At 46.5% G+C, this 23,857-nt stretch overlaps 1 protein-coding gene across 6 annotated transcripts in view; it reads left to right on the top strand.

Annotated features, from left to right (window-relative positions):
• PDPR (pyruvate dehydrogenase phosphatase regulatory subunit) overlaps positions 1–23,857 on the top strand; it is a 49,561-nt gene that overhangs the window by 13,847 nt on the left and 11,857 nt on the right. For 3 of the 6 annotated variants that reach the window (XM_033218995.1, XM_033218994.1, XM_033218996.1), the window contains 13 exons: positions 1,407–1,540; positions 2,942–3,023; positions 3,117–3,280; positions 4,584–4,705; positions 5,469–5,586; positions 6,327–6,476; positions 11,618–11,810; positions 14,611–14,735; positions 17,923–18,078; positions 18,280–18,413; positions 19,410–19,558; positions 20,316–20,428; positions 23,423–23,517. In XM_033218995.1, coding sequence (XP_033074886.1) covers positions 1,407–1,540; positions 2,942–3,023; positions 3,117–3,280; positions 4,584–4,705; positions 5,469–5,586; positions 6,327–6,476; positions 11,618–11,810; positions 14,611–14,735; positions 17,923–18,078; positions 18,280–18,413; positions 19,410–19,558; positions 20,316–20,428; positions 23,423–23,517 — 1,735 coding nt within the window. Of the gene's footprint in view, positions 1–1,404; positions 1,541–2,941; positions 3,281–4,583; positions 4,706–5,468; positions 5,587–6,326; positions 6,477–11,617; positions 11,811–14,610; positions 14,736–17,922; positions 18,079–18,279; positions 18,414–19,409; positions 19,559–20,315; positions 20,429–23,422; positions 23,518–23,857 lie in introns of those variants that run through there. The other 3 variants (XM_033218997.1, XM_033218998.1, XM_033218999.1) reach the window with 3 other exon arrangements.

Genomic DNA, 23,857 nt, shown 5'->3' with positions numbered 1-23,857 from the left:
TGTTGACCAGGCTGGTCTCGAACTCCTGACCTCAAGTGATCTGCCACCTCGGCCTCCCAAAGTGCTGGGATTACAGGCGTGAGCCATTGCACCCAGCTCTCAATCTTCACTTTTAACAAAAAGCTTTCCTCTCTGGAGTGAAGTTAAGTTCTAGTTACATTCTCTACTTCTATAAGCATTATATGTTGGTAGGTTTGTGTATGTGTGTATGGATATTCATTTATTATATTTTTTCCCTTTTTTATATGAGTGGGAGCATACCTTACACACTTGTTCTTCACCTTGCTTTTTCATTATGATTGTTCCATGTTGGTACATAAAGACCTTTTCATTCTTTTTTTTATGGCTGCATAGTATTCCATTGTATAGATGAATTCCAAAATTTTATTTTATTTTAGAGATGGAGTCTTGCTCTATTGCTTAGTCTGAAGTGCAGTGGCACAATCTTAGCTCACTGCAGGCGCAAACTTTTGGGATCAAAGGATCTTCCTGCCACAGCCTCCCAGGTAGCCTGGCTAACTTTTATTTATTTTTTTTTTTTGAGGCAAAGTCTCGCTCTGTCGCCCAGGCTGGAGTGCAGTGGCGCAGTCTTGACTCACTGCAAGCCCCGCCTCCCGGGTTCACGCCATTCTTCTGCCTCAGCCTCCCTAGTAGCTGGGACTACAGGCGCCCGCCACCATGCCCAGCTAGTTTTTTGTATTTTTCGTAGAGACGGTTTTACCGTGTTAGCCAAGATGATCTCAATCTCCTGACCTTGTGATCCACCCACCTCGGCCTCCCAAAGTGCTAGAATTACAGGCTTGAGCCACCGCACCTGGCCTTTATTTTTATTTATTTATTTTTTATTTTTTTGGTAGAGACACGGTCTGGTTATGTTGCCCAGGCCAGTCTTCAACTCCTGGCCTCAAGTGATCCTCCTACCTCAGCCCCTCAAAGTGCTGGGATTACAGGCATGAGCCACTGTGCCTGGCCTAAACTATCCAAAATTTTAAATCTGTCTCATATCAGTGAACATTTTTCTCACCTTGTTGTCCACGCTGGAGTGCAGTGGTGCGATCATAGCTCACTGCAGCCTCTACCTTCGGAACTCAAGGGCTCCTCTGGCCTTAGCCTTCCAAGTAGCTGGGACTGCAGGCATGTGCTACCATGCCTGGCTAATTTTGTTGTTGTTGTTGGTAGAGAGGGGGTCTCCCTGTGTTGACCAGGCTGGTCTTAAACCCTTGTCCTCAAGCAGTCCTCAGTCCTCGTACTTTGGCCTCCCAAAGTGCTGGGATTGTAAGTGTGAGCCACTGTGCCCAGCTTGTTTCCATCTTTTGGTATTAGAAACAGTGCTATAATAAGAAACCTTGACATTGTATTCACAGATACGTCAATCTACCTAATAGCATTTTGCATCCATCCTGCAGGCTGGCTGCTGGCTCTACCAGGTTCTGTGCTGGCATCCTGAGCACTGCCAGGCACTTGACCATTGAGCAGAAGATGGCAGACTACTCAAACAAACTCTACCATCAGTTAGAGCAAGAAACAGGGATCCAAACAGGTAAACAAGTGTCTTCCGTTTGCTGTTTTGCCTGTCTCTGAGACTGTTATATTCAGTTCTGTATCTGGTCCTCTGCCAGGTTTGCCTGCTGCTTTGGTAATTAAGACTTGGGTTGGCCAGGCACGGTGGCTCACGCCTGTGATCCCAACACTTTGGGAGGCCGAGGCAGGCGGATCACGAGGTCAGGAGATCGAGACCATCCTGGCTCACATGGTGAAACCCCATCTCTACTAATAAATTAAGAAAATATGTAAATTATCCTGACAGTACTTCTTTTGAAAATAAGATACCAAATTGCTTCAACTTTTTCTTCATAAGAATTAAGAGTCATTGCATTTTAGGAGGATTGTCATTGGCCCAAGTGTAATTATGGTTCTATATCAGGTGTGTTGATTACAAACAACAGGAATTGACTCTGGCCAACTTAGAGCTTGTTGGGAGGAGCTTGGGGCCTGTAGAGTTGGTAGGAGGCTGCCAGCTGGAGGCAACCTGGAAGCCAGGATGTGGGGACTGCACCGCAGGCAGTCCCTCAGCCAGAACAGGAGCAGCCTGGTCTGGATGATGCTGCCCTTGAGATGGTGACCTCCAGCCATTCACCTGTGTGCTGAAGACGGACTATTTTAGGAGGGTCTGATTGGATAAGCTTAGGTCATGTGCCCACTGTTTGGCTATACTGGGGAAGGAGAAGGGAGAATCTGACCCTTGGTAGCTGATGTAATTGTGAGTGGCCTTTGCCAAGGATTACACTCCCCCAAGACTAGGAGGAGAAAGGGTGAAATTGCCTAAAAGGGGGGAAGAATAGGGATGGGTTCAAGGTTGAATTCCTGCCCAAAAGCATCTTTTTTTTTTTCTTTTTTTTTTTCAAGACAGAGTCTTGCTGTGTCGCCCAGGCTAGAATGCAGTGGTGCAATTCTGACCCACTGCATCCTCCACCTCTTGGGTTCAAACAGTTCTCCTGCCTCAGCCTCCCAAGTAGCTGGGATTACAGGCATGCACCACCACACCCAGCTAATTTTTATATTTTTAGTAGAGACAGGGTTTCAACATGCTGGCCAGGCTGGTCTCAAACTACTGACCTCAGGTGATCTGCCCCCCCCCAACATCCCAAAGTGCTGGCATTACAAGCGTGAGCCACTGCGCCTGGCCTAGAATCTCATTTGATTCTCACAACTTCACAAAACTGTTAGCTGAGAATGTTTGGTTAGGGCGTGGCGCCTTAGCACGTCTGAAGTTCTTAAAATTTTGCGAAGAAGCTCAGAGAAGCTGATTTACCTGCCCAAGGATATTGAGCGGCAGTCCCAGGATTCATCACAGGTCTTCTAAGCTATAATCTAGTGCTTTTCTACTCTTCCATCCTACATTTGCTGTGATCTGTCTCATTTGGGCTCATTTTTCTTACAGGTTACACAAGGACAGGCTCAATCTTTCTGGCCCAAACTCAGGACCGACTGATCTCCCTGAAGCGCATCAACGCAAGGCTGAAGTACGTAAGAGTCTAGAAGCGTGGCCTGACTTTACCACATTGGCCTCTGCCAAAGAGCCTGTGAATGTCATTGTCCCTTGTGTTCTGTGGCAGTGTCATAGGTATCCCTTCTGAGATCATCTCCCCCAAGAAAGTGGCCGAACTTCACCATCTCCTCAACGTGCACGACCTGGTGGGGGCCATGCATGTTCCTGAGGATGCAGTGGTGTCCTCTGCTGACGTGGCTCTTGCCCTGGCAAGTGCTGCCTCCCAAAATGGTGAGCAGGTTTTTGCATTTTCTTAAGATGGGCTAGCAGGGAAGACGTTACCTAAGGAAGTGTCTCACAGTAGGCGGTTACACCAACTCAAGTTTGGAAAGGTTATCCTCTTTGGGGTACTCAGCTTCCATTTTTTGAACACTGTGTCTTTTAATTTTGCTTATCTGTTAATAAATGTTTTCCCTCAGGGCCACATGTTTTAAGTTCCAAAGAACTGCTTTTAGTGCTAATTAGTGCCCCTTTTTTGGAGACAGAGCTTCACTCTTTTCTCCCAGGCTGGAGTGCAATGGCACAATCTTGGCTCACTGCAACCTCCACCTCCTGGGTTCATGTGATCCTCCTGCTTCAGCCTCCCGAGTAGGTGGGACTACAGGTGTGCACCACTACACCCGGCTAATTTTTGTGTGTATTTTTAGTAGAGACGGGGTTTCGCCATGTTGGCCAGGCTAGTCTTGAACTCCTGACCTCAGATGATCCACCCACCTCGGCCTCCCTAAGTGCTGGGATTACAGGCATGAGCCACTGTATCTGGGTGATTAATGCCTTTTGGACTTAAGGTAATATTTTTCCCCTACAGGACTTGACAAGTTCAAGGTGAAAACACACCTTGGAAGTTTAATCCACACCTGAAATCAGGAGCCCGTGTCGCACTGAATGAGGGAAAAACTTACTAGTGTCCAGGGTATCATATCCATGGTATGAGCAGGTTACCACTTAAGGCGCCTTTTTTACATCCTCTCCTCTCTTTTCCATAGTCTGTGATTCCTGGAATTTAATTATTGCATTTCAAAGTCTGTTTTAAACTGACTTGCTATTTTCGATCTTAAGCAAGGCCCATTTACATAGTCTCAGGATGTGATTCTAGGGTTGCTTTTTTTAATTAAAGCATTGAGCCGGGTATGGTGTCTCATGCCTGTAATCCCAGCACTTTGGGAGGCCAAGGCAGGCGGATCACCTGAGGCCAGGAGTTAAAGACCAGCCTGACCAACATGGTAAAACCCTATCTCTATTAAACATAGAAAAATTAGCCGGGCATGGTGGTGCACGCCTGTATTCCCAGCTACTTGAAAGGCTGAGGCAGGAGAATCACTTGAACCCCGGAGGCAGAGAGCAAGCCAAGATTGCACCACTACATTCCACCCGTGGCGACAGAGCAAGATTCTGTCTCAACAATAAAATAAAGTAATAAATTAAAGCATTGACTTGACTCTGTCAGTGTTTCTTTTGGGTGGAGAACCTGCTGCAGATGTCTACATTCTGCTACATCAGATGAAGCACCAACTCTTTCTTTACCTTGGAACAGGTGTTCAGATCTATGACCGGACATCTGTCCTTCATGTAATGGTCAAAAAAGGTCAAGTTACTGGAGTGGAAACAGATAAAGGACAGATTGAATGCCAGTATTTTGTCAACTGTGCCGGCCAGGTAGGTCAGCACCAACACTGGGCTCTAATTTTCTTATTTAACGTTTGTCTCCAAGATTTTTTTGGTGTAGAGAAGTAAGATTAGTATTGTGATTGATTATACAGATATCAGTAACTACACTGTTTCTTGTAGGGTATTCTAAATCAGAAACCTATACTTAGTCCAAAATAGAAGCATGTGTGACCTTGTCCTTCCTCCATACTGGGCTGACAGGTGCTATCCTGGTCAGGGAGGCCAGCAAATGGTCAGGCATTGACGTGAATCCTTGGTGCTGGGTCTTGGTGTTACATTTCATTCTACAACCTAGCAAATAACTTATTAGGCTATTTTATTGTGTCAGGAATGTGGACACTAATTTCCAGGACACTGCTTCTTTCAGAGCAGGTTGGCTCTTGCCTTCCATGCTATGATCCTGAAGTGAACTAAGAAATACTTTCGCCGTGGGAAGTTCATTTAGTGATTGCTCTTTGGGGTTTGTAGTTGAACCCAGGCATTTTATCGAAAGGACCTCCTTTGGTTCCCATAAGCTCCTTTGACTAGCTGGTAAATATCTCTTCCTTTGATCTCAGAGTAATTTCTACGGCTGAAAAAATGTAGTATTGCTCCCCATCCAAATAATTGAACTAAAGCAGGCTGACTTCCCACACTTGACACTGTAGCAAGAGCACACATAAGCCACTTGGAATTAGTCTCAAGAGGCTGAACTTGCTCATTTGTATTTCTGTTCCTCTTCCCACCTACAAATCAACCTGTCCATTTGTAGTGGGCATACGAGCTGGGTCTGTCCAACGAGGAGCCGGTTAGTATCCCGCTACATGCCTGCGAACACTTCTACCTCCTGACTCGCCCCTTGGAGACCCCTCTGCAGAGCAGCACACCAAGTGAGGACTTACACTTTTTAAAAAATCTTGTTTCTTTGCCAGTATCCTGTCCTTTGAAAAGGAAAACTTTCTGCTAAGGACAGACTGTGTCTGAAAGAGTCTTTCATTTCTAGAGCATGTTACAGGGAGGTGGACCCAATTCTGACTTTTCTTTATTAACTCTTTATGAAAGGATGGCCAAAATTTCCATTAATAAATTTTTTTTGTTTTTTTATTTTCATTTTGCAAGCTAATTTTAGTCCTAAACAGAGGTCATTGAGAGTATTTGGACTGTTATGTTGGCTTTTTGACTTGAATGCTATAGATTGTAGAAATGTCATAGGTAAACAATAGAGTTAGGTGAGTTAGTGGTTCCAAGCACTGTAGGAGAGGATTCTCACATCCTTTTGGTGGTCTTCATGCCTAGAATGGGCTCTGCAATCCCCCTTTCTGTTAAACTTTCGCATGGCACAGTGGGAGTTATGTGGTTTGCTTGTGGGGTCTAGTCAAAGCTTCTAGGAAAGGGATAATCAGAGAAACAGTCTCCACTGAAAGTCTAAATGGGAGGATCTTCCCCCGTGACCTCAAAAGGTATTTTAAAGCTAATGAATGCTTGTGTTCATTGAATGTTCTTTCATTAATAAAGCCATTAATGGGATGGGTGTTTTTGTTTGGTTTTTCTGTCCATTTAGAAAGCTAACTTGCCTCTAAACCCTTGTTTTTTCTTCCACTCCCCACTCCATGTCATTTCTCCTCCTCAGCTATTGTGGATGCTGATGGAAGAATTTATATTCGGAACTGGCAGGGTGGCATCTTGTCTGGGGGCTTTGAGAAGAACCCGAAACCAATTTTCACTGAGGGCAAGAACCAGCTGGAGATTCAGAATCTACAGGAAGACTGGGATCACTTTGGTATGTGAGCTGTGTTATAACAATACTGCCTTATATTTGTCTAAGATGTAATTTTTATCAAAGTATTTTCAAGAATAGTTGCTTGTTTAATTATTATAACAACACCATGGGGTACAACAGTGGTTATAGACAGTGAGTTTGCCTGGTCTAAGGATGAAGTTACTAGGTAGCAGATTCAGGGGGCTAAAATCTTGTTTACTGGACATTTGGCTTATTCTTTTTAAATTTTATTTGATTCTTAGTTTTACTTTTTTTTTTTTTTTTTTTTCTTGAGACAGAGCCTTGCTCTGTGGCTGAGACTGGAGTGCAGGAGTGCAGTTGCACAATTATAGCTCACTGTAGCCCCAAACTCCTGGTCTCAGCTTATATTTTTTTCTTTTTGGTAGAGACATGGTCTTGCCATGTTGCCCAGGTTGATCTCGAACTCCAAGGCTCAAGTAATCCTTTCACTTTGGCCTCCCAAAGTGCTAAGATTACAGACATGAGCCACTGTGCCTAGCCCTTTGTGTGTGTGTAGTCATCTCTACCATTTTGTGTGTGTGTGAGATGGGGTCTTGCCCTGTCACCTAGGCTGGAGTGCCATGTCATGATCATAGCTCACTGTAGCCTCAAATTTGTGAACTCAAGCGATGCTGCCATATCAGCCTCCCAAGTAGCTGGGACTACAGGTGCTTGCCACCACGCCCAGCTAATTTTTAAATTTTTTGTTGAGATGGGGTCTTGCTGTGTTACCCAGGCTGGTCTTGAACTCTTGGGCTCAGTCAATCCTCCTGCCTCACCTTCCCAAAGTGCTGGGATTACGGGCATGAGCCATCATATCCAGCTGCTTTTTTTTTTTTTTTTTTTTTTTTGAGATGGAGTCTTGCTCTGTTGCCCAGGTTGGAGTGCAGTGACGCAATCTTGGCCTACTGCAACCTCTGCCTTCCCGGTTCAAGTGATTCTCCTGCCTCAGTCTTCAGAGTAGGTGGGACTACAAGCACCTGCCACCATGCCCAACTAATTTTTGTATTTTTCGTGGAGACGGGTTTTGCCATGTCGATCAGGCTGGTCTTGAACTCCTGACCTCAGGTGATCCGCCTGCCTCAGCCTCACAAAGTGCTGGATTACAGGCTTGACCCACTGCCCCGGCCTTTTTTTTTTTTTTTTTTTTTGAGATAAGAGTCTTGCTCTGTCGCCCAGCCTGGAGTGCAGTGGCACAATCTTGACTCCAACCTCCGCCTCCTAGGTTCAAGTGATTCTCATGCCTCAGCTTCCTTGGTAGCTGGGATTACAGGCGTGCACCAACATGTCCAGCTAATTTATGTATTTTTAGTAAAGACAGGGTTTTACCGTGTTGGCCAGGCTGGTCTTGAAATCCTGGCCTCAAGTGATCTGCCTGCCTTGGTTTCCCACAGTGCTGGGATTACAGGCATGAGCCACTGTGCCCAGCTCTTCTTTTTTATTTTATTTTTTTGAGACGGAGTTTCACTCTTGTTGCCCAGGCTGGAGTGCAATGGTGTGATCTCGGCTCACCACAACCTCTGCCTCCCGGGTTCAAGTGATACTCCTGCCTCAGCCTCCTGATTAGCTGGGATTATAGGCATGCACCACCATGCCTGACTAATTTTGTATTTTTTTTTTTTTTTTGAGATGGAGTCTTGCTCTGCCGCCCAGGCTGGAGTGCAGTGGCCGGCTCTCAGCTCACTGCAAGCTCCGCCTCCCGGGTTCAGGCCATTCTCCTGTCTCAGCCTCCCAAGTAGCTGGGACTACAGGCGCCCGCCTCGTCGCCTGGCTAGTTTTTTGTATTTTTTAGTAGAGACGGGGTTTCACCGTATTAGCCAGGATGGTCTCGATCTCCTGACCTCGTGATCCGCCCGTCTCGGCCTCCCAAAGTGCTGGGATTACAGGCTTGAGCCACCGCGCCCGACTAATTTTGTATTTTTAATAGAGATGGGGTTTCTCCATGTTGGTCAGGCTGGTCTCGAACTCCTGACCTCAGGAGATCTGCCCACCTCGGCCTCCTAAAGTGCTGAGATTACAGGCGTGAGCCACCGTGCCCGACCCCTGCTTATTCTTTTTTTTTTTTTTTTTTTTTGAGATGGAGTCTGGCGCTCTGTCGCCCAGGCTGGAGTGCAGTGGCCGGATCTCAGCTCACTGCAAGCTCCGCCTCCTGGGTTTACGCCATTCTCCTGCCTCAGCCTCCTGAGTAGCTGGGACTACAGGCGCCCACCACCTCGCCCGGCTAGTGTTTTTGTATTTTTTAGTAGATACAGGGTTTCACCATGTTAGCCAGGATGGTCTCGATCTCCTGACCTCGTGATCCACCCATCTCGGCCTCCCAAAGTGCTGAGATTACAGGCTTGAGCCACTGCGCCCGGCCCCTGCTTATTCTTTATTCATCTAAAATCATTGCTGAGATTTTAGGTTTTAGGAGGAGACTGCTTTCAGTAGGACTTCATATAAAATTGAAGTGCTCTTTAGAAAACAGAAATGTTGGCCGGGTGCGGTGGCTCACGCCTGTAATCCCAGCACTTTGGGAGGCTGAGACGGGCGGATCACAAGGTCAGGAGATCGAGACCATCCTGGCTAACATGGTGAAACCCCGTCTCTACTAAAAATACAAAAAATTAGCTGGGCGTGGTGGCGGGCGCCTGTAGCCCCAGCTACTCGGGAGGCTGAGGCAGGAGAATAGCGTGAACCCAGGAGGTAGAGCTTGCAGTGAGCCTAGGTCGCGCCACTGCACTCCAGCCTGGGCGAAGACTCCTTCTCAAAAAGAAAAACAAACAAACAAACGAAAACCAGAATTATTTTTGGTTTGTTTTGTTTTTCAGAATTGTTTTGTTAGTGTAGTGTTTTATTGAATTTTAAAATAATTTTATTTATTTATTTATTATTCATTCATTCATTCTGAGAAGGAGTCTCGCTCTGTTGCCCTGGCTGTAGTACAGTGGTGCAATCACAGCTCACTGCATCCTCCGCCTCCTGGGTTCAAGCAATTCTCCTGCCTCAGCCTCCTGGATAGCTGGAATTACAGGCTCACACCATAATGTAGAGCCAATTTTTGTGTTTTTAGTAGAGATGGGATTTCACTATTTGGCCAGGGTAGTCTTGAACTCCTGACCTCAAGTGATCCGCCTGTCTCAGCCTCTCAAAGTGCTGGGATTACAGGCATGAGCCACTGCACCTGGCCTTTAAGGCCTATAATCCCAGCACTTTGGGAGGCTGAGGCGAGTAAATCGCCTGAGGTCAGGAGTTTGAGACCAGCCTGGCCAACATGGCGAAACCCCATCTCTACTAAAAATATAAAAATTAGCTGGGCATGATGGTGTGCACCTGTAACCCCAGCTACCTGGGAGGCTGAAGCAGGAGAATCACTGGAACCCAGGAGGCAAAGGCTGCAGTGAGCTGAGGTCACACCACGGCACTCCAGCCTGGGTGACAGAGCAAGGCTCCGTCTGAAAAAAAAAAAATTGGCCGGGCACGGTGGCTCACGCCTGTAATCCCAGCACTTTGGGAGGCCAAGGTGGGTGGATCACGAGGTCAGGAGATCGAGACCATCCTGGTTAACACAGTGAAACCCTGTCTCTACTAAAAAATAGAAAAAGTTAGCTGGGCGTGGTGGTGGGCACCTGTAGTCCCAGCTACTTGGGAGGCTGAGGCAGGAGAATGACATGAACCTGGGAGGCGGAGCTTGCAGTGAACCAAGATTATGCCACTGCACTCCAGCCTGAGCGACAGAGCGAGACTGTCTCAAAAAAAAAAAAGAAAAAGAATAATAATACAGTTACCTGGTTCCAAATTAAAAAGGTATGAAAGAGTCTCTAATGAAGAATTTCCCTCTGACCCTTGATGGGCTTTCTTTTTTTAATAAATTCTTATGGGAAATTTCAAACTTTTAAAAGTGGGTAGAAGTTGGGCACAGTGGCTTACACCTGTAATTCCATCACTTTGGGAGGCCGAGATGAGAGGATCACTGGAGCCCAGTAAGTCAAGACCAGCCTGGGCACCGTGGTGAGACTAGAGACTGTGTCTCTACTAAATAAACCTGGAGAGAGTAGTGTTATGAGCCCCCATGTACCCATTATCCAGTTCTGGTCTTGTTTCATCTTTTTCCTGCTATCCCACTGGATTTGCCCTAATGGTAGATTTCCTTTAAAGCAGGGTGAAAGTCTGTCTTTTGCAGCTATTCCAATGCAGAACATTGCCTTTTTTTTTTTTCTTTTTGAGATGGAGTTTCACTCTGTTGCCCAGGCTGGAGTGCAGTGTCACGATCTCGGCTCACTTCAACCTCCGCCTCTCATATTCAAGCGATTCTCCTGCCTCAGCCTCCCGAGTAGCTGGGATCACAGGCTTCCACCATCACATCTGGCTAATTTTTGTATTTTTAGTAGAAACGGGGCTTCGCCATTTTGGCCAGACTGCTCTTGAACTCCTGACCTCAAGTGATCCGCCCACCTTGGCCCCAAAGTACTGCGGTTACAGATGTGAGCCACTGTGCCCAGCTCAGAACATTACCTTTTATTAAAATCTCTGTGGCTGCCATTTAAGAGCGTTTCCACTCACACTGATCCCTTCGAGATTATTATCTGTAGCTACATTTTATTTGCTATTCTATGCTACTTTTCTTTCTAACCAGTATCTTTTTTCCTCAGTCTTTATACCAAGTATTTTGCAGCTGTATCCTGTAATTCTACCAAGGTTTCTTCTGTGTGATAAATGGCCAGTTGGTTCATCTTTAAAAAAATCTCTTTCAGCTGGGCACAGTGGCTCACACCTATAATCCCAGCACTTTGGGAGGCTGAGGCGGGCAGATCACTTGAGGTCGGGAGTTCGAAACCAGCTTGGCCATCATGGTGAAACCCCATCTCTACCAAAAATACCAAAAATTAGTTAGTCACGGTGGTGCATGCCCGTAATCCGAGCTACTTGGCAGGCTGAGGCAGGAGAATTGCTTGAACCTGGGAGGCAGAGGTTGCAGTGAGCTGAGATCGTGCCACCGCACTCCAACCTGGGCGACAGAGTGAGACTCCATCTCAAAAAAAAAAAAAATTTTTTTTTCAAGAGATTTTCTGAAAGGAGAGGGAGTGAAAAAGCAGAGGGGTTGAAAGTGGTTTAATTCCTTAAAGGTGAGAACTCTATTTGGGTTTGTTGTTATTGCTCAGAGCCTCTGTTGAGTTCCCTTCTGAGGAGGATGCCAGAATTAGAGACTCTGGAGATCATGAAGTTGGTGAATTGCCCAGAGACCTTCACACCAGACATGAGATGCATCATGGGCGAGTCTCCTACAGTGCAGGGCTACTTTGTCCTGGCAGGAATGAACTCTGCTGGCCTTTCATTTGGTGGAGGAGCCGGAAAGTAAGTCTTTCTCCCTCAGAGTCAGCTGTGAACATAAGTCAGCTTGCTGGGTCTCTTCCCTTCTAGAATTACTTGTTGTTAATATGGTGTGTAGCATATTTAAACTAGCATGTTAAGACTAATAAGATACTGAGGCCGGGCGCGGTGGCTCAAGCCTGTAATCCCAGCACTTTGGGAGGCCGAGACGGGCGGATCACGAGGTCAGGAGATCGAGACCATCCTGGCTAACACGGTGAAACCCCGTCTCTACTAAAAAAAATACAACAAATTAGCCGGGCGAGATGGCGGGCGCCTGTAGTCCCAGCTACTCGGGAGGCTGAGGCGAGAGAATGGCGTAAACCCGGGAGGCGGAGCTTGCAGTGAGCTGAGATCCGGCCACTGCACTCCAGCCTGGGCGACAGAGCGAGACTCCGTCTCAAAAAAAAAAAAAAAAAAAAGACTAATAAGATACATGTAATTTTGGAGTTGTCCCCTTCTGAGTATGGGAGACTCCCCATGTTCCAGAAATGTCATCTGGCAAAATGTTTTTGCAACTCATCTTTTGGAGTTAGCCACAGATCCTGTGGGACATTCTTTTATACTTTCTCAGTTGTAGCAAATATTGGTCATTTGAGTGTGTATTTGAGTTTGGTAGCCAAGTTTGTTGATTGAGGTAGGTATCTGAACTAGATAATACACGGTTTGTTTTTTAGACAGAGTCTTCCTGTGTCGCCCAGGCTGGAATGCAGTGACATGATCTTGGCTCACTGCAACCTCCACTTCCTGGGTTCAGGCTATTCTCCTGCCTTAGCCTTCCGAGTAGCTGGGATTACAGGTGTGTGCCAGCACACCTGGCTAATTTTTGTATTTTTAGTAGAGACAGAGTTTCACCATATTAGCCAGGCTGGTCTCGAACTCCTGACCTCAAGTGATCCACCTGCCTTGGGCTCCCAAAGTGCTGGGATTACAGGCGTGAGCCACCGTGCCTGGCCACAAATTTTTATTTAAAAATTAGACACTAGGCCGGGCGTGGTGGCTCACGCCTGTAATCCCAGCACTTTGGGAGGCCAAGGCGGAGGAATCACAAGGTGAGGAGATCGAGACCATCCTAGCTAGCACAGTGAAACCCCGACTTTACTAAAAATACAAAAACAAAATTAGCTGGGCATGGTGGCAGGCACCTGTAGTCCCAGCAACTCGGGAGGCTGAGGCAGGAGAATGGCATGAACCCGGGAGGCAGAGCTTGCAGTCAGCCGAGATCATGCCACTGCACTCCAGCGTGGGCAACAGAGTGAGACACCATCTCAAAAAAATAATAAAATAAGACACTAATGAACATTAAATAAGCCAGTCACAAAAGGACAAATACTGTATAGTTCCATTTATATGAAGTTCCTAGAGTTGTCAGATTATAGAGACAGAAAGTACAATGGTGGTTACCAGAGGCAGGGGGAGGGGAGCTATTCTTTAATGAGTGCAGAGTTCCAGAAATGCAAGAGGAAAAGAGTTCTGGGATGGGTGGTGGTGAGGCGTGAATGTACTCAATGCCACTGAACTGAACACTTACAAATGGGTAAGATGGTAGCCATGATGAAAAGTTTATTTTAAATTTACGAGACCAATTATCTTGAGTGATTTGTAGAATGGCTCTGAAAACAATTACAGAAGAGGGTTACAAAAACATTTGGAGCAAAGGAGATGTGGTCACGCAACTGTATAATCTCCTTGAGGTGACAGAAAAAAACCCTTTGGATATTTAGATTATATTTGTTTGTGTTTTAGTCTTATTTCTTCACAGATGAGGCTTATAACTTTTTTGGAAACAAGATCTTACTCTCACCCAGGCTGGAGTGCAGTGGCACCTTCATAGCACACTGCAGCCTCCAATTCTTGGGCTCAAGGGGTCATCCTGCGTCAGACTCCAGAACAGCTAGAACTACAGGCATGTGCCTCCATACCCAGCTCTTTTTTTTTTTTTTTTGAGATGGAGTTTCACTCTTGTTGCCCAGGCTGGAGTGCAGTGGCACAATCTCAGCTCACTGCAACGCCTCCCGGGTTCAAGCGATTCTCCTGCCTCAGCCTCCTGAGTAGCTGGGGTTACAGGCATGCGCCACCACGCCCGACTAATTTTGGTTTTTTGGTTTTTTTGAGATGGAGTTTTGCTCTTGTTGCCCAGGCTGAAGTGCAATGGCGCGATCTTGGCTTACCACAACCTCCGCCTCCCAGGTTCAAGCGATTCTCCTGCCTCAGCCTCCCTAGTAGCTGGGATTACAGGCATACGCCACCACGCCAGCTAATTTTGTATTTTTAGTAGAGACAGGGTTTCTCCACGTTGGTCAGGCTGGTCTCGAACTCCTGACCTCAGGTGATCCATCTGCCTTGGCCTCCCAGAGTGCTGGGATTACAGGCATGAGCCACTCGACTCACTTTGAAACTTTTTTTTTTTTTTTTTTGTAGAGACGGGGTCTTACTATGTTGCCCAGGTTGGTCTCAAACTCCTGACTTCAAGCAATCCCCTGCTTTAGCCTCCCAAAGATGTGGGATTACAGGCATCAGCCAATGTGTCTGGCCAGCTTATATGTTAAATACCTCCTAGGGAATCTTACCATCTGGGGTAAAATCCTCATAGTAGTCTTTTCAGAGCAGTACACAGACCCGTGTTCGTTTCTTCCAGAAAAGTTAAGGAAATTGCCCAAAACCATTCAGCTGGTCTGTGGCAATTTAGGATCTTTTGATTCTATTAGTTCTCAATTTGTAGAAATTAGTTTTATCTTCTCAAATCTCACACCTGAGCCCCAACAAGTGCCCTCTGTCTATATAGGTACCTTGCCGAATGGATGGTACATGGCTATCCCTCAGAAAACGTTTGGGAATTGGACCTGAAACGTTTTGGAGCCCTCCAGAGCAGCCGCACCTTTCTGCGCCACCGGGTCATGGAAGTCATGCGTAAGTGAAGCATTATTGCAGTTGCTCCTAGTTGCAGGTATCTTCCCGGTGGTCCGTGTTGTCATTCAGAAGGAACAAAGTTTTCCTCAGTTCTTTAACAAGTGCTTTGAGTTGGGCGTCTGATTTGACTGTTCCAGGCCTTGAGTAAGGGGCATTAAGCTCCTCATGATATATACATAACATATTCTTTAGTGCATCGGACCTTGTTTCCTTCTGGGAACAAGAAAGTAAAATAGGATTTACAGATGGTACATAGCAGCTTCCTAAATATTTTAAGCAATGCCTTCTTCCCAGTTTGCCTTGAGAGACCCTATGTCGAAGTGAATGCTTTCTCACTCCCACTTTTTTTTTTTTGAGAAAGTGCTTTCTTGTTCCCCACTTAGTTTTTTCTTTCCAAGTCAGGGAATTTTTCCAGGTTATTCTCGGAGCTTCACGCTTCCGTGAGTGACTTTCATCGTTAATCCACCCTACAGCAGCAAGATTGGGAACCACTTCTCAGATAAATACAAAACATACATTCCTGCTGTCACTCCCTTGTTCTCACCCTGCTGCAACTTTGAAGGATTGGCCACTTCATCTTAATTTGTTATTCTACCTTGATCTCTGATTTGTTTTCTAGGAAATCCTTAGAAAGCTTTTGTATCAGGAATTGAACCAAACCATGTAGGTTCAAGTTGTAATTTCATTTTCCTGTACTGAGGAGCTGTTCTCAGACTTTGCCAAATGATATCTAAATATTTTGGGTATACTTATGCTCAGCACTAAATTTCTGTGTTGGTTATGACCACCATTCTTGGTTACAAGTAAACTGTTAGTTTGGTAGTTGAACAACATTGATGGTGAGGACTCTGGATGGCCTTTAATGCCTAAGTGCTCACTTTTGGCCTGGGAAGAGGATGTATATCCATGGAGATGAAGGACCTAACAGCGATATGTTTAACTGCTAAGGTTCTTTAATTTTAGCAAATAGTTTGGTTAAAATGTTGAACTTGGCTGGGCATGGTGGCTCATGCCTGTAATCCCAGCACTGTGGGTTGCTGAGGGAGGCAGATTACTTGAGGTCAGGAGTTTGAGACCAGCCAAGACAATGTAGCAAAACTCTGTCTGGACTAAAACCAAAACCAAAAAATTAGTCATGTGTAGTGGCACACACCTAAAATCCCAGTACTTGGGAGGCTGAGGTAGGTGAACCACCTGGGGAAGTTGAGGCTGCAGTGAGCCATGACGGTGCCACTATGTACCCCAGCCTGGGCAGTGGTACTGAGAGCCTGTCTCAAAAACATAAAAAATAAATGTTTTGTTTTGTTTTTTTAAGAGGTGAACTATTATAAGCCTAGATTTCCCCACCCATCGTTACTTTGGAACCTGTGCAAATCGTAATTGAGCTTGAGCTTCTCCTTGGTGATATGACACTTTTGGTAACCTTCTCCAATTCTCATGAAATAGAAATGGCAGGCACATAGAAAATGGGGAAGGTGCCGGGCGCAGTGGCTTATGCCTGTAATCCCAGTACTTTGGGAGGCCGAGTTGGGCGGATCACTTGAGGTCAGGAGGTCTGGCCTGAGCAACATGGCGAAACCCTGTCTCTACTAAAAATATAAAAATGTAGCCAGTTGTGGTGGTACGTGCCTGTGATGCCAGCTACTTGGCAGGCTGAGGCAGGACAATCACTTGAACCTGGGAGGTGGAGGTTGCAGTGAGCCAATATCGCACCACTGCACTCTAGCCTGGGTGCTAGAGTGAGACTCCGTGTCAACAAAAAAAAAAAAAAAAGAAAAGAAAATGGGGAAGGTAGAACCTAAAGTACCAGGATATGGACAGATTGTCACCATGCAGAGAAACCTACCTGGCTTCCTTCTGTCTCCCAACCTCCCCCAGCCTTGATGTACCTTTTGTTTGGAATGATGTGAGATCAGGTCTTCTCTTTGCAAGGGACCACAGATCACACTTTTCTGGCTTTTTTTACTTATTGTTGTTGAAAATTGGACATTAAGGAAAATGAATTTTTTCCCCACCCCGAGACAGTCTTACTGTATTGCCCAGGCTGGAGTGCAGTGGCACAATTTCAGCTCACTGCAACCTCTGCCTCCTGGGTTCAAGCAAGTCTCCTGCTTCAGCCTCCCGAGTGGCTGGTATTACGGGTGCCTGCCACCATGGTTGGCTAATTTTTGTATTTTTAGTAGAGACAGGGTTTCACCATGTTGGCCAGGCTGATCTCAAACTCCTGACCTCATGATCTGCCCTCCTTGAGCTCCCAAAGTGCTGGGTTTACAGACATGAGCCATCGCACCCGGCCTAAGAGAAACGAATACTGACCCTAGCTTTGTTGTGTGAATAATGTCATTGGTACAATAGAATGTAACTTCTCAGATTTCAGAGCCACCTAATCAAGCTACAATACATAACCTTTCACTTCAGAAGTGAGTTATCAGGGAGGAAATGTCAGTAATAGGTCTGAGATCCTAACACAGGCACAATGAAGAATTGAGTGCCGTTTTTTCGTACTTTGTTACCACCTATGTCCCACTTAGTAACCTTCATCTCTACTATGAAGCTTAGCAAGGTTTAGGACCCTGACCTTTCTCCCATCATTTCTCCCTACTAACGTGGAATGCTGAATGTGAATACAGGCCGAGTCATGCCGTGACACGTAGCTCTACCTCCAGGGAGGGATGACAGCAGCTTGGCAGGATTGTCTTTCCTTCTGGAGCATGCCTGATACACTTGGTAATTTTGAAAATTAGACTACATTAGCCTGGAAATTGGGTTGGGCACAGTGGCTCACACCTGTAATCCCAGCACTCGGGAGGCCGGGGCAGGCGTATCACCTGAGGTCAGGAGTTTGAGACCAGCCTGACCAACATGGAGAAACCCCGTCTCCACTAGAAATACAAAAAATTAGCCTGACACGGTGTCGCGTGCCTGTAATCCCATCTACTTGGAAGGCTGAGGTGGGAGAATCGCTTAAACCCAGGAGGCGGAGGTTGCGGTGAGCCAAGATTGTGCCACTGCACTCCAGCCTGGGCAACAAGAGCAAAACTCTATCTCAAAAAAAAAAAAAAAAAAAAGACTTCATTAGCCTGGAAAGCTCTTTTGAATAGAAACAACTCCAGAGTCTAGTGGATATTGGCTACTCAGGTCAAGAATCTGTGTCTTGGGCTTTCATAGACTACTCTTGTCTGTCTAGCTTTGATGTATGATCTGAAGGTTCCCCGCTGGGACTTCCAGACTGGTAGGCAGTTACGCACCTCTCCTCTCTACGACCGGCTGGATGCACAGGGAGCCAGGTGGATGGAGAAACATGGATTTGAGAGGCCAAAGTACTTTGTTCCCCCTGACAAGGGTAAGAAGTCACATTCTCATTTTTGCTTCTTTTTTTTTTTTTTTTTGTCCTGGGAATTAATAAAATACATTTTCAAGTGCATAAGCTAGAATGTGTTACAGAAGAATAAGAACCACCTGGACTACACTAAACTCTACAGGGAGACTCCCCAGTGTAAGTTCCCTCATTTTCTTTCCACTTTATGATTTTTCCATTCCATAGACCTCCTGGCATTGGAGCAGAGCAAGACTTTCTATAAGCCAGATTGGTTTGACATTGTGGAGTCTGAAGTCAAGTGCTGTAAGGAAGCTGTGTGTGTCATTGACATGTCCTCTTTCACAAAGTTTGAGATAACAGTAAGTATTTGGGAACCAAAATAATGGGTTAGGAAACTGCATATTTATTGAATGCTTTTTGTTTTTCTTCTTCAAAACTGCACTGACTGGGTGCAGTGGCTCATGCTTGTATTCCCAGCACTTTGGGAGGCCAAGTGCTGGGCATGGATCATCTGAGGTCAGGAGTTCGAGACCAGCCTGGCCAAGATGGTGAAAGCCCGTTTCTACTAAAAATACAAAAATTAAGGCCAGGAGTGGTGGCTCACACCTGTAATCCCAGCAGTTTGGGAGGCCGAGACGGGCAGGTCACCTGAGATCAGGAGTTCAAGACCAGCCTGGCCAACGTGGTGAAACCATCTCTACCAAAAATACAAAAAATTAGCCAGGCGTGGTGGCGGGCACTTGTAATCCCAGCTACTTGGGAGGCTGAGGCAGGAGAATTGCTTGAACCCAGGAGATGGAGGCTGCAGTGAGCTGAGATTGCACCATGGCACTCCAGCCTGGGTGACAAGAACGAATATCTCAAAAAACAAAAAAAAAAAAGAAAAAGAAAAAGCCGGGCGTGGTGGCGGGCGCTTGTAGTCCCAGCTAGTAGGGAGGCTGAGGCAGGGGAATCACATGAACTCAGGAGGTGGTGGTTGCAGTGAGCTGAGATTGTGCCACTGCACTCAGCCTGGGCAACAGAGTGAGACTCCATCTAAAAAGTAACACAAAAACAAAAAACTGATTTCTTAAGAATTCTGGTATATTTTTGTGTTTCATCTGTATTGTAACATTTTTCTGAAATTTTAGCTCCTTGTTTCGGGTTTTTGATTTGCTAGAGAGGCCTGTTTATCATAAGAATCAATAGCTAGCATTGCCTGGAGCTTCTTGCAGTGGAGTATGTCTGCAAATGTTGTCACGTGGGAATTGGCTGATTGAATTTTCTCAGTGAGGTTCATTGCTGGTGGGGCCATGTGGCCCAGCCAGGTACTCTCACGCTCACTCTTATTCTTGTTTCATTCCCTAACCCTGCAGTCCACTGGGGATCAGGCATTAGAAGTTCTACAGTACCTCTTTTCCAATGACCTGGATGTGCCTGTGGGCCACATTGTACATACCGGTATGCTCAACGAGGGTGGAGGGTATGAAAATGACTGCAGCATAGCACGACTGAACAAGCGCAGGTGAGATGAGCTGCCGTCCTCTCTGCTCCCTCCAACACGTTGATTCCTTAGGGGTACTGTAGCAGAAGCTTAGGCGCTTCTCCAGGAACCGTAAATCCCAGGGACTAAGAATCATTACATGAAATCAAAACCAGTTTATTAGCAGTCCTAAACAAAAAGAAATCACCAGGAGGAGAATTTTAAAAAGCCCACTAGATTATGTACCCTAGTGGGAGAAGATGCCTTGTCTTTTTTTTTTTTTTTTTTGGAGACAGGGTCTCACTTTGTCACCCAGGCTGGAGTGCAGTGATGCGATCATGGATCCCTGCAGCCTCCACCTCCTGGGCTCAAGTGATCCTCCCACCTCAGCTTTACAAGTAGCTGGGACCGCAGGTACCGCCACCGCACCCAGCCAATTTTTGTGTATTTCGTAGAGATAGGATTTTGCCACATTGCCCAGGCTAGTCTTGAACACCTGAGCTCAAGCAATCCACCCACCTTGGCCTCCCAAAGTGCTGGGATCACAGGCCTGAGCCACTGTGCCTAGTCGATGTCTTACATTAGTAAATCTGTATAATTTCTTGGCACTAACAGGAGGTCAGAATTTTGTTTTGTTGTTAGGTGGTACATCCTAGAATGGTGCTACTGGCCTTCTGTGAAAGCTAAGAAATCTTTCCCTAGTGTTTGCCTCATTGCTTTGAAACTAAATAAGATTTGATTGTTTCCTGATCCTTTTTCTGCTACCTGGTTTTGATTCTTTTGGGGTCTCACTTTTCAGTTTCTTCATGATCTCTCCAACCGACCAGCAGGTCCACTGTTGGGCTTGGCTTAAGAAATACATGCCGGAAGACAGCAACCTGCTCCTGGAGGACGTCACCTGGAAGTACACAGGTACGGGGGCCTCAGGCTCTGCCATGTGGAAAAGGCCAGCAGATGCAGATGTGTCTTCCACGTTTGCCTTCTTTACATTTGACCCTCAAAAATGAACATTAGAGTTAGCATAGAAGAGGCTCTCTGGTCATAGGAAATTGATCTCTAGCGGGTGCAGTGGCTCACACCTGTAATCCCAGCACTTTTGGAGGCCGAGGTGGGCAGATCACTAGGTCAGGAGTTCAAGACCAGCCTGGCCTGTATGGTGAAACCCCATCTCTACTAAAAATACAAAAATTAGCTGGGCATGGTGGCATATGCCTGTTGTCCCAGCTACTTGGGAGGCTGAAGCAGAAGAATCACTTGAACCTGGGAGGCAGAGGTTGCAGTGAGCCCAGATCGCACCACTGCACTCCATCCTAGGCAAGTGAGACTCCGTCTCAAAAAAAAAAAAAAAAGAAAAGAAAATTGAAGTCTGGACACAGTGGCTTACACCTGTAATCCCAGCACTTTGGGAGGCCAAGGTGGGCAGATCATGAGATTGGGAGTTCAAGACCAGCCTGGCCAACATGGTGAAATCCCATCTCTACTAAAAATACAAAAATTAGCTGGACATGGTGCACGCCTATAGTCCCAGCTACTTGGGAGGCTGAGGCAGGAGAATCGCTTGAGTCTGGAAGGCGGCGGTTACAGTGAGCCGAGATCATGCCATTGTACTGTAGCCCAGGCAACAGAGCGAGACTTCGTCTCAAAAAAAAAAAAAAAAAAAAGTAGATTTCTAAGACTTTTTTTTTTTGAGACAGGATATTGCTCTGTTGCCCAAGCTGGAGTGCAGTTGCACCATCGTAACTCACTGCAGCCTCAACCTCCTGGGCTCAAGCAGTCCTCCCACCTCAGCCTCCAGAGTAGCTGGAACCACAGGCACATGCCACTGCACCCAACTAATTTTTAATTTATTTATTTATGTATTTGTTTGTTTATTTTGAGATGGAGTCTTACTCTGGTGCCCAGGCTAGAATGCAGTGGTGCGATCTCCCCTCACTGCAACCTCTACCTCCTGGGTTCAAGCGATTCTCCTACCTCAGCCTCCTGAGTAGCTGAGATTACAGGCACACGTCACTATGCCAATTTTTTTTTTTTTTTTTTGTGACGGAGTGTTGCTCTGTCACCCACCCTGGAGTGCAGTGGTGTGATCTCTGCTCACTGAAAGCTCCGCCTTCCGGTTTCACGCCATTCTCCTGCCTCAGCCTCCCAAGTAGCTGGGACTACAGGCACCCGCCACCACGCCCAGCTAATTTTTTGTATTTTTAGTAGAGACAGGATTTCACCATGTTAGCCAGGATGGTCTCGATCTCCTGACCTTGTGATCTGCCCACCTCGGCCTCCCAAAGTGCTGGGATTACAGGCGTGAGTAATTTTTTATATTTTTGATAGAGATGGGGTTTCACCATGTTGGTCAGTCTGGTCTCAAACTTCTGACCTCAGATGATGCACCTGCCTTGGTCTCCCAAAGTGCTCAGATTACGGGCATGAGCCACCATGCCCAGCCCCTTCCTCTTTTTGTAGATGAAGTGTGAAATGAGTTAGTGTTTTGGTTTCTATTTGTTTTGTTCACTGCTATATCCCCTACAGCTTGCATGTAGGAGGTCATTTTTTTTTTTTTTTTTTTTTTTTTTTTTTTGAGACGGAGTCTTGCTCTGCCGCCCAGGCTGGAGTGCAGTGGCCGGCTCTCAGCTCACTGCAAGCTCCGCCTCCCGGGTTCACGCCATTCTCCTGTCTCAGCCTCCCGAGTAGCCGTCGCCCGGCTAGTTTTTTGTATTTTTTTAGTAGAAACGGGGTTTCACCGTATTAGCCAGGATGGTCTCGATCTCCTGACCTCGTGATCCGCCCGTCTCGGCCTCCCAAAGTGCTGGGATTACAGGCTTGAGCCACCGCGCCCGGCCGAGGTCATTTATTTTTTGAATGAATGAGTAAATTTTAAAGTTTTTTTTTTTTTTTTAATGAGTACCTAATTTTTTTTTTTTTTTTTTTTTTTGAGACAGAGTCTTGCTCTGTCGCCCAGGCTGGAGTGCAGTGGTGCAGTCTCGGCTCACTGCAAGCTCCACCTCCCAGGTTCATGCCATTCTCCTGCCTCAGCCTCCCAAGTAGCTGGGACTACAGGCGCCCACCACCTCGCCCGGCTAGTTTTTTTTTTTTTTTTTTTTTGTATTTTTAGTAGAGACGGGGTTTCACCGTGTTAGCCAGGATGGTGTCAATCTCCTGACCTCGTGATCCGCCCCGTCTTGGCCTCCCAAAGTGCTGGGATTACAGGCATGAGCCACCGCGCCCAGCCATGAGTACCTAATTTTTAAGGATGACTTGGTTCCCTGATTTTCTCACCCTCAGCCGTCTCAACTTAACCCCTCCTGCCCTCCCACCTAACTGATCTTACCCCTTGGCCCCAGCAGCGTTTCCTCTCCCAGGCCCTCATTCTCAATTCCTTGTAGTAGCGAATATGATTTACGTCCTGCTCCTGGATTGGCAAACTACAGAATGTTACTGAACAAAAGTCATGTCTTAGGATGGATGACGTGTAATTAGCACAAGCTGATGTCCCAAACACCGGTGTCCGGAATAATGCTTTCCTTATGTAGTAAGCATTAGGATATCTTTGAAGTGGATTTAGCTTCTCCGAATTTAAAGTCCGTATACTTTTTGGCTGGGCAGATCTACTCCGGGTACTGATTTGGGGTTGGGGCTTCTTCCATCACTTAGCCATGCTGGGAAAAGGAGGAGAATGGAAGTTGTGTGGGCAGTTATGGCCAGCCCTGCTGTGTTCACAGGCCCTGTTGGCAGAGGTGTATTCACCAGAATCGGGGTGCTTAGCATCCATCCTTGGAGTGCCTAAGCAAAGGGACATATTCCTGGTCTCAGCACCCAGGCCTGGCTATAGCTGAGCAAGTCTACAGTAGACCTTTCCGATTGGCTCACCTGTTCAGCAGGAGAGCTGGACATCTCTTGTTCTTTTCCATTTAGCCCTCAATCTGATTGGCCCTCGAGCTGTGGATGTGCTGTCCGAGTTGTCCTATGCCCCTATGACTCCAGACCACTTCCCAAGCCTCTTTTGCAAGGTGAGTGCTGATAAAGTTCTGTTTTTAAATGGGTAGAGAATGTGTCTTTCATAGCGGTGGCAGTTCCATGTTCTTACTATGGTGTTAACACCCACAAACAGTGTCTTGGCTGGGTGAGGTGGCTTATGTCCCAGCACTTTAGGTGGCCAAGGCAGGTGGATCACCCAAGGTCAGGAGTTTGAGACCAGCCTGGCCAACATGGTGAGACCCTGTCTCTGTTAAAAATACAAAAATTAGCCAGGTGTGGTCGCACACGCCTATAATCCCGGCTACTTGTGAGGCTGAGGCACGGGAATCACTTGAACCCAGGAGGCAGAGGTTGCAGTGAGCCGAGAACACG

This window comes from Trachypithecus francoisi, unplaced genomic scaffold, assembly GCF_009764315.1.
Source record: "Trachypithecus francoisi isolate TF-2019V2 unplaced genomic scaffold, Tfra_2.0 Lachesis_group10, whole genome shotgun sequence".
In the NCBI taxonomy this organism is placed as follows: Eukaryota; Metazoa; Chordata; class Mammalia; order Primates; family Cercopithecidae; genus Trachypithecus; species Trachypithecus francoisi.
The sequence above is the reverse complement of the archived record's forward strand: the minus strand, read 5'-3'. Positions and strand labels throughout refer to the sequence as shown.